Source organism: Cheilinus undulatus, linkage group 1 (assembly GCF_018320785.1).
Source record: "Cheilinus undulatus linkage group 1, ASM1832078v1, whole genome shotgun sequence".
Lineage (NCBI taxonomy): Eukaryota > Metazoa > Chordata > Actinopteri > Labriformes > Labridae > Cheilinus > Cheilinus undulatus.
In genome coordinates, this window is record NC_054865.1 from 29319667 (window position 1) to 29333849 (window position 14183).

At 39.3% G+C, this 14183-nt stretch overlaps 1 protein-coding gene across 2 annotated transcripts in view; it reads left to right on the plus strand.

Annotated features, from left to right (window-relative positions):
• insyn1 (inhibitory synaptic factor 1) overlaps positions 1-12270 on the plus strand; it is an 86625-nt gene extending 74355 nt beyond the window's left edge. For both annotated transcript variants that reach the window (XM_041790290.1, XM_041790300.1), the window contains exon 3: positions 11280-12270. In XM_041790290.1, coding sequence (XP_041646224.1) covers positions 11280-12098 — 819 coding nt within the window. In that variant the 3' untranslated portion in view covers positions 12099-12270. The remainder of the gene's footprint in view (positions 1-11279) is intronic.
• Positions 12271-14183: the final 1913 nt, after the last annotated feature.

Consider the following 14183-nt stretch of genomic DNA (forward strand, 5'->3'; position numbering starts at 1 on the left):
AAACTTTGTGATAACTTTGTATATCCTTTTGCTTTGTGAGCATCGAAAATTCTTTTTCTCAAGTCTTAAATAGTTTCTTTTGTTTATGTTATGATGCTTGAACCCCTACTGAAGTTTCTATGTTGTGTGTAAACTGGAAGATAACCCTAGAGTTTTAACTTGATTTACAAGCTTTGACCATTCAAAAGTCAAAGCACATCATTGCACAACAGTGGTTTGTGCTATGGCTCAACAAAAAACTCAGTTCTAAAGGGCCTTATAATTTTAATCCTGGTAATCTTTGTTATTTTGTGAAATAATTTAGTTTCCATGTGCAGACCAAAACAATGTATTCATCCAAGACAAAACTAGAATGTTTGGGAAAGCTGTGTAAAAAAAAAATCTTTGCTCTGTTTAACAGCACTTGTGAAATACTTAAGAAAAACTGAAATTTTCATAGAGGGGCTAATAATTTGTCTTCATTTGTATATTAAGCCATAAATCATGAAAAATATCAAATCCAAGTCTTGCAACAATGTGAGCCTCATGTATGAAGTAGCTGGGGCAGGGTCAAGCTTTTAGACCCCCTTACCAAAGGTAAAGGGGTGTAAAGTCCTGCATTTAAGAGAAAATAACTGGAGGCAACAACAGTTTATCAAATGATAAAGTCAGTATATTAAATCACAAAATAATGCAAAAATTTCCTGCAGGCTTTGCTTCATTTACGTCCTTGAATTTGAATCAGGCATGTTTTTTGTCAGGCCCATTTCTAACTTCACTTCAGAGTCCACTATGTCTCTGGTTTTTATCAGTTCCCCTGCAAAGGGAAGCATCTTATAAGCATCAGCTCTATAAAAAACTAGATTCGAGGCACAATACAATTTTGTTAATTTCATAACTGTTAAAATAGATTGAAAGAAAACTTGACTGGTACAATGCCAGTATACGGAGTCTATGAAATCCATTGACTATAATAAATAGCTTCACTTACTGTCAATGAATGCTACTGCTTTTTTTAAGTCATTATACTTTTAACAAAACATCTAAAATGATCTGTTTCTGTGTCTCTCTTTGTACAAAACTTTGTTGAATTTAAAACACACATTTTCATCCAGTACACCTACCTGCCACACAACTCTGCCCTGAGCTTTCATTATAATGTGGTCCACAATTTGAAGCCAATGGTGCTGAGCAGATATCACAGCATTCTGCATAGTGTTCACATTCAGCGTAGCAATATTAAGTATTTAACAAGAAAACCTGAATAACCCCTTAAATGCAGTGTCATCCAGTAGTGAATGAGATCTCTTGAAGACATTTCACGGGTTTATGAGTCACTGAAGATTTTTTCTTGTGAATCCAGTAAATATATTCTCCCAGAGTAAGTCAGGGATGATAAATTAGCTTCTGGGGGATAAGATAAACCATATTACCACAATGTGAGTGGCTTGGTTGCTTACCCTCCTCACGTCTTAAGGAGAATTAAATTGAGCATGGGGTAAAGACTTGGGAGGAAGTGAGAAGCTGCAGGAGCAAACAGCATTAAAACAATATTTACGAACGTTGTACTTAAGAAGCCAGCATGCCAGGCTATTGTGATAATTGCTGCGACTTCCTAACTGGCATAAAACCGCTTCCAGCACAGGAAGTGCTGCACAGGGGCAGCCTGGAAATCTACTGTGATATGTTGAGCAAGAAATAACACTTAGATGTGTTTGAATGGCTCCAATGAACACATTTTAGTTTTCCCATGAAAAAAGCATAACCGTGTTAAACCCTGGATGCTACATAATTAACAAACAAAAACAGCAAACTTCTCTCAGTCTGCTACCAAAATGACTCCTGGAAGATTGGGTGGCACAGGAACAGATGGAGAGAGGCCACTTGAACATAGTGTAATGAAGCGACGCACAGAAAAATTCACTCATACAGTGTGCATTTCAAATGAACCCAGTGAGGGTGTTATGTCTCATTTCTTTTGGAAACTCACACCTGATGTATTTGTACATATGTACTGCAGTGCTGCAGATGCCCAAGAGATGTTTCTATGTACTGATAAATATTAGAATATTTAACACTGGAGTGACACATATATTCTGATCATTAGAAACATGTTAAAAATGCACTTTTACATCATTTACATAATTATGACTTACTCTGTGGTAATATCCATCTGTTTAGGAAGGCTTACAGTAACACCAAAGGGTTAAAAGGCACCAAAAGAAACGTTCCCCATTTAACCTTTCTTTAAATAATCCCCTTAATCAGATTAAATTTAACATCAAAATTCCCTTGAATTGGGTATTTGACCTCAACCCTTATAGTATGTGACAATAACATGTTTAAGTGTGGAAGCGAATATCTTCTACTAATATCTCTGTGACTACTTTAATGTTCCAGTGCATTTTCAATTAGCTATAACACAGGACAAGCGCTATCCCAAGGGAAAAGAAATTGGTACTCACGATAAATCACGATACCTGGTGCAGCTGAATGTAAGAGAGAAGGACTCTTGTAATGACAGTACAGAATCTATTTCCCAAATCACCACTCCAGCAAAGGAGAGGCTCTTCGCAGAGTTTTTACATTACTGACCATCACTCTGTGTTAGATTACCCTTGCCTGTCTTCTCCATCACTGTACCTGTCACAGAAAAGGCTCCAAGTGGCCTCTTTCACTCTGACCCTCAATTACCCGGCCCAATCATCTCAGACAGGTGTTGAGGTACAGTAATAAACCCCTGGCTAATGCTACCGAGGCTGCCTCTCCTTTAAAGCACCTCTGAGAGCTCTGAAATGACTCAACTCAGTGTTGATCAGGTGCTGTGACCACAGTTGACTCGTTGCTGCCAGCTGGTAGTGTGCAGTGAGATAGAAAATGTGTTTTTACAATACCACAAAAAGCTGTGTATGGACTGTATAGATAAGATCAGATGTGTATAGTGTTGACTAGGTATTCATGCTTTGAATCAATCAGAACGGCTCTATATGGTTATAGGCTCTAATTTGTTTTTTAATCTGTCAAACACAGAATCATCTATATTGTTTAATGCATCATTGGAGTTTTAAGAAGCTTTCATTTTACTCCATTTACAGTAAAGGAAGCAAGTTAAGCTGTCAGCCGAGGCATTGAGGGAAAAATAAAGAATAAAAGACAAACTCAAGTTCCCAGCACTTGTATCCAAAATATACATTACTGCTTAACTGTGTTGCAAATGGAGTCTGTCTTTTCAATATGCATCAAAATCGTTCTAGTGAGGAAGTAAGTCCAAGAAACAAACCAGACCCTCACATTTTTAAGTTACAGACAAAGAGGAGACAAAAATACTCAACATTTACTGTTTACTGTTTAACCTAAAGGTCTAAAGCAGATGGCATGGTCAGATTCCTCACCAGTCATCAGGAAAATCAATCTTCAAGCTGATACTCTTGTTCCCAGAATGACTGGACCAATCAGAGTCATGTGAGGAGAAAGAGCTGGGAGCTACAGGTGTAGTATAGTTAAGGGTACTGCAAGCCTGTGAATAATGGCTGACATTGTAGAGATCAGCATGGGTGCAGCTATAGCAACAGTTTTGCCAGAACTGAATAACATTACTTCATTTAAAGAGCAAAAAGCCATACTGAAAGCTTTTCTCTTTAAAAAAAAAAGTTTTGGCACTTCTCCTGACCAGCTTCAGTGAGAGTTTAACTTACTAACTGGCTCTTCTAATAGTCGTCAAAGAGTTGTACATTGATGTGACAATGGCTGCCCACTAAGCTCACATTACACCAACTACTTTATCGGTTTCATTGTTCTGATTGACCCAGAATGAACACGACAGACAGAATATTCTACTAACCGCCTATCTGTCTCTCGAGTTTTGTTTTGCTTTTTTGTTATTGTTTTTTAATGTTCTGCCCTTCCTTAATACCATCTATGGGGTGTCTCCCAGATGGATTAATTATACCCCATGTTTTGGATATGTGAAACAGTCTAACTGGCATGTCAGCTAAGGAAAGAGTTAAAATCTTAGCTTTTTGTAGCTATCTTAACAACTTCCTGAATGAGATCAGTCAGTTTGGATTAATTTGATGCCACTTCTTTCTGGGAAGACTTCTGAGTATGGGACCATTCAGTATCTATACACAGAACAAGAGCTTTTTGTTGTATAGGGTGTGGGCACTGACTATATATAAATACATCTCCACTGAATCCAAAATACCCCGCAATGAGCGCTGACTTATTATTCTGGTGCCTTCATTTGGAGCCAAGAAATGCAGAAGGAATCTGCCTTGTGGAGTTGCAGGATTGATGTCATGCCCTTTCTGCTAACCAAAGCATGCATTTAACTTTATGATAAAACAAGAAAGATCCTCAGATTGGTTCAGTCGACTGTAGAATAGATTCTTTTGTGTAACTCACAGTTATGGGAAGCTGCAGTTCCTCCTTTACTTTACCCATCCACTAAAGCAGTGGTTCTCAACCCAAACCTAAAAAAGGGTCTTGGAGAATTTTCAGAGGGGCCGCAAACTTGTGCCTGGAAAAAAAGCAGTGGCAATGAGTCTCTTATGTACGGAAGCTCTAAGCAGACATAAGATATAAACCTACAAGGAGAAATTCAGCGTTAGCATTCTGTTATTTAACATGATACACACACATAGGCCAGGAATACTCACACATGTACTAACAGAATCAAATAGATATGCATGAATGAAGGGATGTTTGAGTGAGGAGGCAGCGCACAAAAGAGTATACCATTTGGGTGTTTAGTGCCTTGCTCAAAGGTGCTTCGTTAGTGCTGGAAACAAGAACTGGCACCTCTTCAGCCACAAGGCTGATTTCCAGACTTGGTCAGTACCAGAACTTGAACAAGCAATCCCTCTGTTCCCAACCTGCATCTCAACAGATTTAGCTATTGATACCCAACCTGAAATATATATCCTTATATTTTATCTAGTTCTGTTTTGATGTGATAACAAGCAAATGTTTTGGTGTTTTCCCAAAATCTTGACTTATACATCTGATATTTGGAATAAAAAAGCTGTTTTCCATAGTGAATGTGATTATTTCTCCAGATCTTTAGAAAAAAAAAACTTTCTTTTTTTTAGTAGAAAATGGAGTAAAACAAAATGTATTCATGCATGTCTTCCCAGGGCTTCTGTAGTGTGCTTTAACCAGTAAATGTGTTTGTCCTGTCTCTTTGTTTAGATATATGTTTTTCATCTGCATTTTTCATTAGTCCTTGTAAAGTAAAATCATATATTTATTTCTAAACACACTGGACATATTGGAATAAGGTTGCTGTAAACATGTGAAACCACTGAGATCTATGTATGTGACTGAATTAAACGTTTAGAAGTTTTTCACCTCTTGCATGGCTAAATTTTATTTGGCAAGGCAAATGTAGAGCACGATGACATCACAGGGTGCTACTGGAATTACCCTTCACTCCTCATGCTACAACGATATAAAATTACAAAAAATTACATTATCACATTTCTACGGGCCAATAAGAGCAACAAAACACATGATGTAGAAGCTATCGAGCTGCGTGTGTGCAGCTAGTGAGGAATAACTTGAAACATGGCGACTATAGACATGTAAGTACTCGACTTTTGTTGTTTTTGAAAAGAAAACAACTCACTGCTGTTCTTTGTTCTTCTTTTAACGAAGAAATGTTTTCAAGTTCTGATAAAACTGGCACTTTAGCAGCATCCACGCTTATCTCTTCCTCCATAACTGCACCAGCTCTTGCTGCTGCTTGTTTACATTACGACTTTGCTGCACCTGACAGTACTGCCCCTCGTCGCTGATTGGTCCTGACACTTTCTAACCGGGCCCAAACGGTTCAGATGAGAGCTTTGCAAGATGGATTAGCCAGTGAAAAACAAGGAAACGGGCGTATCCATCTGCTTTGCAAGGTTAGGTGTAACAGAAGGAAACATCTTACCTGCTGAAGGTGTTTTTTAATCCATATTTCATTTGACTTTAGTCCTGGATGATTAAAAGAAGCAGGCTGTGGCTTTGTCTTTCTCAAAGCAGCAACAGTTCAATCCCTCCTATCTGCTACCATTGCAATGCTAAAGTTCAGTAAATTTTCCAATGATAGAGAAGTTCTATTCCTGCCAAGTCTGTCACAATAAAAGCATCCAATTCTAATCATCATTGAAGACTATTATTATCAGGAGCAACACCAGGAAATGGAGTGTTTTCAGCAGCAACTTAAGAGACATCTCATAACTGGGACAGAGATTTAACTTCTCATCAAATTTCAATTGAATTTCAATTAAATGAGATGTTGGGAATATCTGCGTTAAAGTGTTAAATGCATGATAAAAAAAAAAACTGAGACTTTTAGCTACTATAAAGATAAGTCCTCCATTTCAGTTGTAGCATTTTTTTTTTAATTTGAGAGGACCATCTTTCTGGTGAAGAGGTGTGGCTTCAGCTGACCAACAAGCCTACAGCATCCTAGAGCAAGTATTACTGCCTTATTTTTCCCTGATTTACTTAACTTAATTTTATATACTTAGTGATGTTTTTCAATTTGGCCCGGTGATTCAGAACAGACTAAATTTGAGAGTTTAAAAATTTCCTGAAATTTGGTTAGCAACATCTCATTGAAGTGGAGGTGATGGATCCTGAGTCTACACAAGTTGAGAACCACTGCTCTAAAGAACTGTGCAGGAGCTGCATTTGTCAACAGAGTTGTCATCATGAAGTTATAGCTGTTCTTTAAGATATCTAATTTCCTTAAATCTATAGTTCAAGTAAAAATGGACACTGGCCCATATGTAAACATTATAAATGAAACAACAGAATCTGGGTTTAATAAATCTAGCATGTACTTTGATTTTAAATCTGGACCAATGTCTGATCTGTTAACGTAAGGAAGGGCGGTCTTAATCTTATGCCTTTTATTAGGGGCTTTCAATATAGGACTTTATTTAGTTCAACCTAAAAAAATGAATGGTATCTTTTTCACATACTGTATGCAGAGATTTAGTGTGTAAAAGGCTTCTTTGTAAATGCACATAATTGCTTTTAGGTTCTTTGATTCTCATAAGGACTTTTTCAATTTTAAGCCCAGTGTGTGCTTTGTTAATGACTGATTCCTGATGGGTTCATTCATCCTTTGTGCTAAAGCAATCTGCTCTTCCAGTTCACTCCGTAGCTCCTTCATCACACATCCTCCGACTGGAAGAAAAAGCAGGGACTAGTGTTCATTGTTGCTGCATAAAGCATGTGCTGCATTGTGACCCAGGAATTTTCAGTAGAACCACTGGAGCTGAGACACTTATCATGCTAAATTAGCCTGCATACCACAGGAAGGGGTCAGATTTACCAGCGGTGGAACCTGGCAAAGCATACTGTTAACACATGGTAATGAATTTAAGATGTGAAATAAGCAGGGTCATGATCTACTGCACAGAAACAGCAAAATTCAAGGAACTTAGCAAAAACCCCTATTTCTCTCCCTCAACATGTCTAGGTGTGTAAACAGCTCTGGAAACAAAGTAATGAGATTCCTCTAACCAACTGATTGTCTAATGTATTTCTCAAGCCAGCGCTGACACAAATACTGAGTTATGATTTCTTAAGTCATTGATTAAATTAGGATGCTTGCTTTGGTTGTGTAATCAGGTGAACAAAGCTATTCAGCCTTCTTCAGGCTTGAGAAATGTCTTACATTAACAACTCTATGACTAAAAAGTCAGCAAATCACACAGCAAACAGGTTGAGTAATTCAAGGATTAGAGGATTCATACAGCCCAATTCCCTCTGGGCAACCTGCCAATAGAGGAGCACAGTCCAGGTACTCACATAGTGTACGATGCCACGACTGGCAGATCTGCAGAGAAGCTCATTGACAGATGAGCCAGTGCCATGCATGCAGACATATACACACAGGTAGGATGACTTAACAGCATAAAACAGGATTCAGGAGCTATATAAAATCCTGCAGAGAGGAAAACAGCCTCAAAGCCTCTTGTTCTTGATTTGTAGCTGGTTAACTAAGTCAGTGTTCTTATTTTTAATTCAAGGATTAAGAGAGCAAATTCATGAGGAATCAACGTTATTATCGTGAGGTATTTACATAAGATCATCAGGCTCATGGAAGCCAGTTGCAATGTTTGCAGTGAAGCTTTCAGTGAGCACAGTACTCTTTTAGGATGCTATCAGTGTGATTCCATTTAAAGTCTGAGACTCAAAATTTCTCTTTCAAAGTACAGTGGGGCCAACAATGGCTGGGGATTTGTGTTGATAGCCTGTACTTATTTGTAGGCACAAAAATCATAAAGTAATCACATGGAAAATAATTATAGAGGCAGAAAGAAGGATCGTGTTCAACAAATCTCAGGGTAGAAGTACACTTTCCCTTTCTGTTCAGCTGCAATTATGTTTCAGCCTCACTTGCTCATGTTATAAAAAACTTTTCAGGTTCAAACCACGAGGCATAATTGCTGTATGGCTTTGGGGGGAAGTTTCATTTACAAGCGGCAGAATGCTGAGTGTTTTCATTGTACAATAGATTGTTGTTGAGTGCAGAACATGCTGATTGAAGGTGCAAAAATGTCAAGTATAGAGGGCTTGGATTCTAGGTGTTGCCAGCAAACCAGTGTGATTTTAGCTGAAGTGCTTTCTATTCATCAAGCACTCAGCGCTGTGGCTGCTGATGACAGGGGTATTGGGGTTAATTTTGAAGTATCAATGGATGATATGCTTTTATGTGACACATTTCCCTGCAGTAGGCGAGTTTGTTTTGTTTGACATGCACAGTACAATAGCTATTGAATTCAAATATCTTCCCTTCTAACATAAAGACAACTGTGTGAAGTGTTTTGCTGTGAAGCTATATGTCTGTGTAGGCTCCATTCATTCATCAATGGATAGAGAACATCATCATGGTAAACTGAAACAGCCACTGGACTGAGGGTGCATCCCTTTCACTGGCTGTCTGATAGTTCTTCAACTCCTCTCTGAGAGATGAAGAAGCCTCTTTGATGAGTACTGACATGTTTTCAATGGTACAACCTCATTCCAGCATGTATTCACTTTTGTCCTGATGTAGCATAAAACTAATTTACACCATCTGTCCACAGGAGGTCTTGACGGAAATAAAAACTATTCCTTAAACTGTGAACAAACAATTTGGGATTTATGGATGAAAATTAGCACAATGGAAAGCCATAAAGGCAAATACACATCTATTAGCAGGTGTGAATACATCTAAGCTTCTGTTACATCTTCCTGTGTGGGTGTGTGTGTGTGTGGGGGGGGGGGGGGGGGGGGGGGAGATCAGTGGGATGTAAAGCATCTGGTAATGTCTGCCAATTTAGTACTGTCAAAGAGATTTATTTAAAATTGCAATCAAAAATTAGGACTTTATGTTTAGCTTTTTTTTTTTTTACACTTTTCAACTATTTTTCAAATGAGTATATTTGTGCACTTTGTGAAAAGAAAGATCCATATTAGATCACCTTTGTATTGTTCCTAAAAATATCAACAAAGGAAAAATGAACAACTTTTACCAAAAGGTGCCTTTTGAAATTTTGCTGAAAGCAAACAAAACAGTCAGTCAGCGTTACTTACCACGTGTCATGTTGCGTATGACACATTTGCATTTTTCCTTGCATTTTCTGCAGCTTGCAATCTTCTTCACTTTCAGAGTGACGCTGCACATGAAAGGCTGCCTTGCACAAGAGCACCTCATCAGAGCTCAGGAAGTAAAATGGCACCTTTCCAGCAGCTAGACTTAATTCCTGACTTGGTTCTACTGGGGCCCTGTCCCTTCAGGTTGATCTACTGCCACCCCAAACAGCTGTGTAACAAGTCATTAAGTTTTACATGTGCACAAAGCTGCAACTAAAGACTGTATTAATAATTATCAACAGGACAATTACTTTACTTGCTTGACAACATTACCCTCACAACACTGATGGATTGACCAGACTCAATTGGAAAATGAATTTGCAGAGCTCCAATCTGCAATGTTTGTCAGGTCAGGTATGGAAGCATATACCAGTTCAGCACTGTGCCATATCAACCTTGGTTCTCTACTGATCTGGCCTCTGGATGATCATCCTTTGGACCTGCGCCAGACCAATGCTCTGTCTCTCCCAGTACCCCCCCAGCTGCCCCCTCCACAACACACACTGTAACCCCCAGAACCAGCAGACCCTGCCCATCATTGTTCTAATGAGCATTAGATGCATGGTTGGCCCATAAAGAATGTGACAGAATGTTCATGCAATCAGCTTACAAGAACATTTCAAAAAAAGTCCTGCCCTTCCCAACCGCGTTGTATGGAGGCTTCCCACATTTTTTTCTCAATCACTGATTTATCAGGATTATCATAGCAATATGCAAGTTAACTTTATCTATACAGGACATTTTATCATAAGTTATGCTGGTCAAGTGCAATATAACACACTTCTTCTGTGTTTGTGTGTGACGTAAACAACTCTGCTCCATGGTGAATAACTTATAATTTGCGCATCACAGTGAGTTCATATTCACATTTTCTGCTAACACTCTAAACAAATACATTTTTATGGATTTTAACATTTTTTTTTTGTTTTATCCCTTTGCATGAACACACCCTTCATGCAAAAAAAAGCATTGAAATTGCACTCAGAAAATAATTAGACTACCACTTCACAGTTGTCCAGATCTGGAATAATAAATCACTTACACTGGGACTTTGGTACAAACAAAAATAGGACTCTGCATCAATGTAAAATTCTCTCCAAGTCTGTATTTAGCACAACCATGCTTGGAGCTGAATGCTAATGACAGCATAGTGACACGTTTACAATGACAATGACACGCTGATCTTTTCAGGTACAACATTTTTAATTATGATAGCATGCCAACATTTGCTAATTAGCATAAAAAAAAGTATATCTGAGAGTACAGGGTATGTCATTAAATTTCAAGTATTTCATCATAAATTAGAACATATTTGGTAATTATAAACGTTCACCAGAAAAGAATGACTTAAACCACTATAATTAATTCTGTATGAAACCATAAATGCTTGACCCAAATTTTATAGATTAAAAAAACGGTCTAATCCTCTTCTGGAGTTCGCCAGAGTCAGTAGTATTCGCACAGAATAATTGTTCAATTATTTTTATCCTTATCAAAGTTTAGGACTGTCTGACAAACAGACCAGCTCTCTCATGCTTAGCACAATGATGCCAAAAGTCAATGACATCTGCATCTGAAGAAAATCAAAGACTTTGCATCTAAAATTTGCTTTTTCATTACGGCTAATCAGTATTCGTCCTCTCTCTCTCTTTTGTTTACTGCAGGTGGTGGGTCAGATTGATAAACTAACGTCCGACTTTGACTTTGACCTGGAGCCGGATGACTGGACCGTGGCCACAGCCAGCAGCACGTCCAGCAGTGAGCGGGGTTTGGGAGAGGCCTTCAGACTGGACTTCCTCAATGCAGACGTGCTGTCTGACAGCTGGGAGTTCTGCAGCTATCTGGAGGCTGCTGGAGCTGCCGCTCGCAGACCTGGTGAGCAACCAGGAGACCTACGAGCAGAGCTGGGCCGCGGGACCATCCCCACCCAGACGCAGACCCCCACCCCACCCCCCACCACTGCCTCGGTCTACTCCCAAATGAATGGCGGGCTGCCCATCCCCAATGGCCCGCGCATTATTACTCCAGATTCATCCAGCGAGGAGGCCAGTAGCTCCACGCACAGCCACAAAACTTCCCGAACCTCTGGCACAAGAGAAAGAGTCCGCTTCAGTGACAAAATTCTGTACCATGCTTTGTGCTGTGATGATGACGAAGAGGAGGAGCAGGAGGAATTACAGGAGGACAAGGGTGGCTGTGCTACACCAGATAGTGATAGTGAAGCCAGTCCACTGTCGAGCTCAGTTGCCCCCAAACGTTCTTCCTCTGAGCACTCACTCCTCCATAACTGTCTGGACACTTCCTATGTCTCTTTGCCAGCAAGGGGGATGACAGGAGCGCACACACTTCCAAGGAAAGGTCTCTTAAACCCCAGCTGCCGCAAAAAACTGTTACGAAATAGCAGCACGCAAACTGTCTCTGACAAGAGCACCCAAACTGTACTGCCCTATATTCCAACCAAACAGAAAACAAAGGACCACTGAGAAAGCCCTAAGTTTATCATAAATCTCATGAAGATGACTGTGCATTATTTAATATTAAATACATAGCTCATAGATTAATACACAAATAAATTAATTACTAAATAAATAAATGATATATGGGAAATCACTCGACTACCTACAGTTTTTCTGAGACTCAGGGAAAACACGACGAAATGAAACAAAGCAGATCATTAAGATGAAGGTTGGTGGTGGACCTAAAGGTTAGTGCCTGTTCTAATGTAAGACAAATGCACTGAATGGCTCCTCTGTGTGTGTTAGGTTGAAACAATGACAGAGATTATAAAAGCAATCATTTTTACTACAAAGTTTGAGGTGTTCAAACTGGAGGTGAGGTCCTTTCTGCTTTTGACAAAACAGTACAAGTTATAACAAAAGAAAGCGCTTGTTCTTATAATGTGAAAACAAAACACTGCACATCTGTACCCTGAATCTGTATAAACATTGTCTTTTTCCATGGTTCAGTTATTTGAAATGTCAAGGGGATTGTTGCTGGGTAATGTATCTAGGTGCACATGTCAAGCCTCTTCCTCTCTTTGATTTCAACAAACAACTCTGAGCAAAGAGCCAGGGAACAACATTCGTTACCTACCCTTGATTTTCTGAAATCATCACAGTGGGATATCTTCTTGGTCTGCTGCAGACACCAAAAACAGTGGCAGTCAGAAAAAAAACATATATAATGTGATGGGAAATTTGCAGTCCACAGAAGTGACATTTCCTTTTTTTTCTTGGTCTCTGCTTGGCTGTGATGTCATTAGACATAGGATCAGAGCGAAACATCAGTCCACAAAAACAGAGCTAAAGGTTTCGTCTCTCTATTCAGTTGCTCTGTGGGGAATTGAACTCAGTACAGCAGCATTTCATTCACAGGCTAACGCCAATAGCCATTCTTGATCAATATGTTAGAGGGAGGTTGCAGTGAGAGGTCTCTCTGCTGAGCACGCATGCCACTCTCCTGGGATCTGTGAACAAAAACTCACAGTCAGACCTATTTACTTACACTGAGTGAAACAAAAATTAGAATTGTGGCCCCAAAGAACTGACATTTCAAAAAATGTGTGTCCAGGAGTGAGGGCTGATGGTAGTAAAAAGAGCGCGTTACAGTTCAAAGATTTTTTTTTACAGAGCAATAATCCACCCTGGGGAACGGCTTTGTGAGCCTGCACCCCTGGTCTCTTCACCCATGCTTTCCTAATGTTGTGTTTTTCAGTTTGAAAGAAAAGAGTAAAATGTCATAGTCTTAAAGAGGAATATCCTCGCTGACTTCTGTGAAGCTGACCTTTGTGCCTCAGATCACCAAATGTGAAGTTCAAAATCAGCAGTAGAAAGTGGTGGTAGCAGAGTCTTCTGCTCAAATAAATACAGTTCAGTAACATATGTCTAGTATTTCCATGTGATATATATATATATATGGTATGTAAGCCTATTAACTAATTTTAGCCTTCATAAAACAGGATTTATGTGGGTGGCTACTGTGTGATTGTTTTTCTTTTAACTGGGACAAACAAGGCTGTTTTTCTTCATTTACCAAATGCATGTGGATAGGAAATGTTAAGTCTACAGATGAATTCTAAAATGAAATTTAATGGAATAAGCAAGCACAACGCTTGACTGATAGGGTAGTAACTAAAATATCACACATCTGTAGACCTGATAATGCTAAAAAGCAGACTAATACTGGATATATGTATTCGTGCTGTATTTCAGTGAGTCTCTGCTTTGATGATGGCTCCAAAGATGCCCAGGCTATTCCTCCGTCTCTCAGCTGGTCACTGCAGCACTGTAGATTATAAGAGGCTCTGGAGAGGCCCGTCCATAACAGCCCACCTCTCTGCTTTTGTTTGTGTGTTCCTGTATAACAGTTATTGCATAGTGCACTGCTTAGGGGAATTACAGCTGTGCTGTTCAGGCAGCATCAAACCTCTAGAGCCCGATATAAGGGAAGCAGAGTGAGCACTTTTACACCAGACAGCTTGGTAGAAACTGCACAAGCATCAATTAGCCTGAAGCTGATGTGCTTTACATGCATCAGCCAGAAGCAATTTGATTTTTTTTTAACAGTTT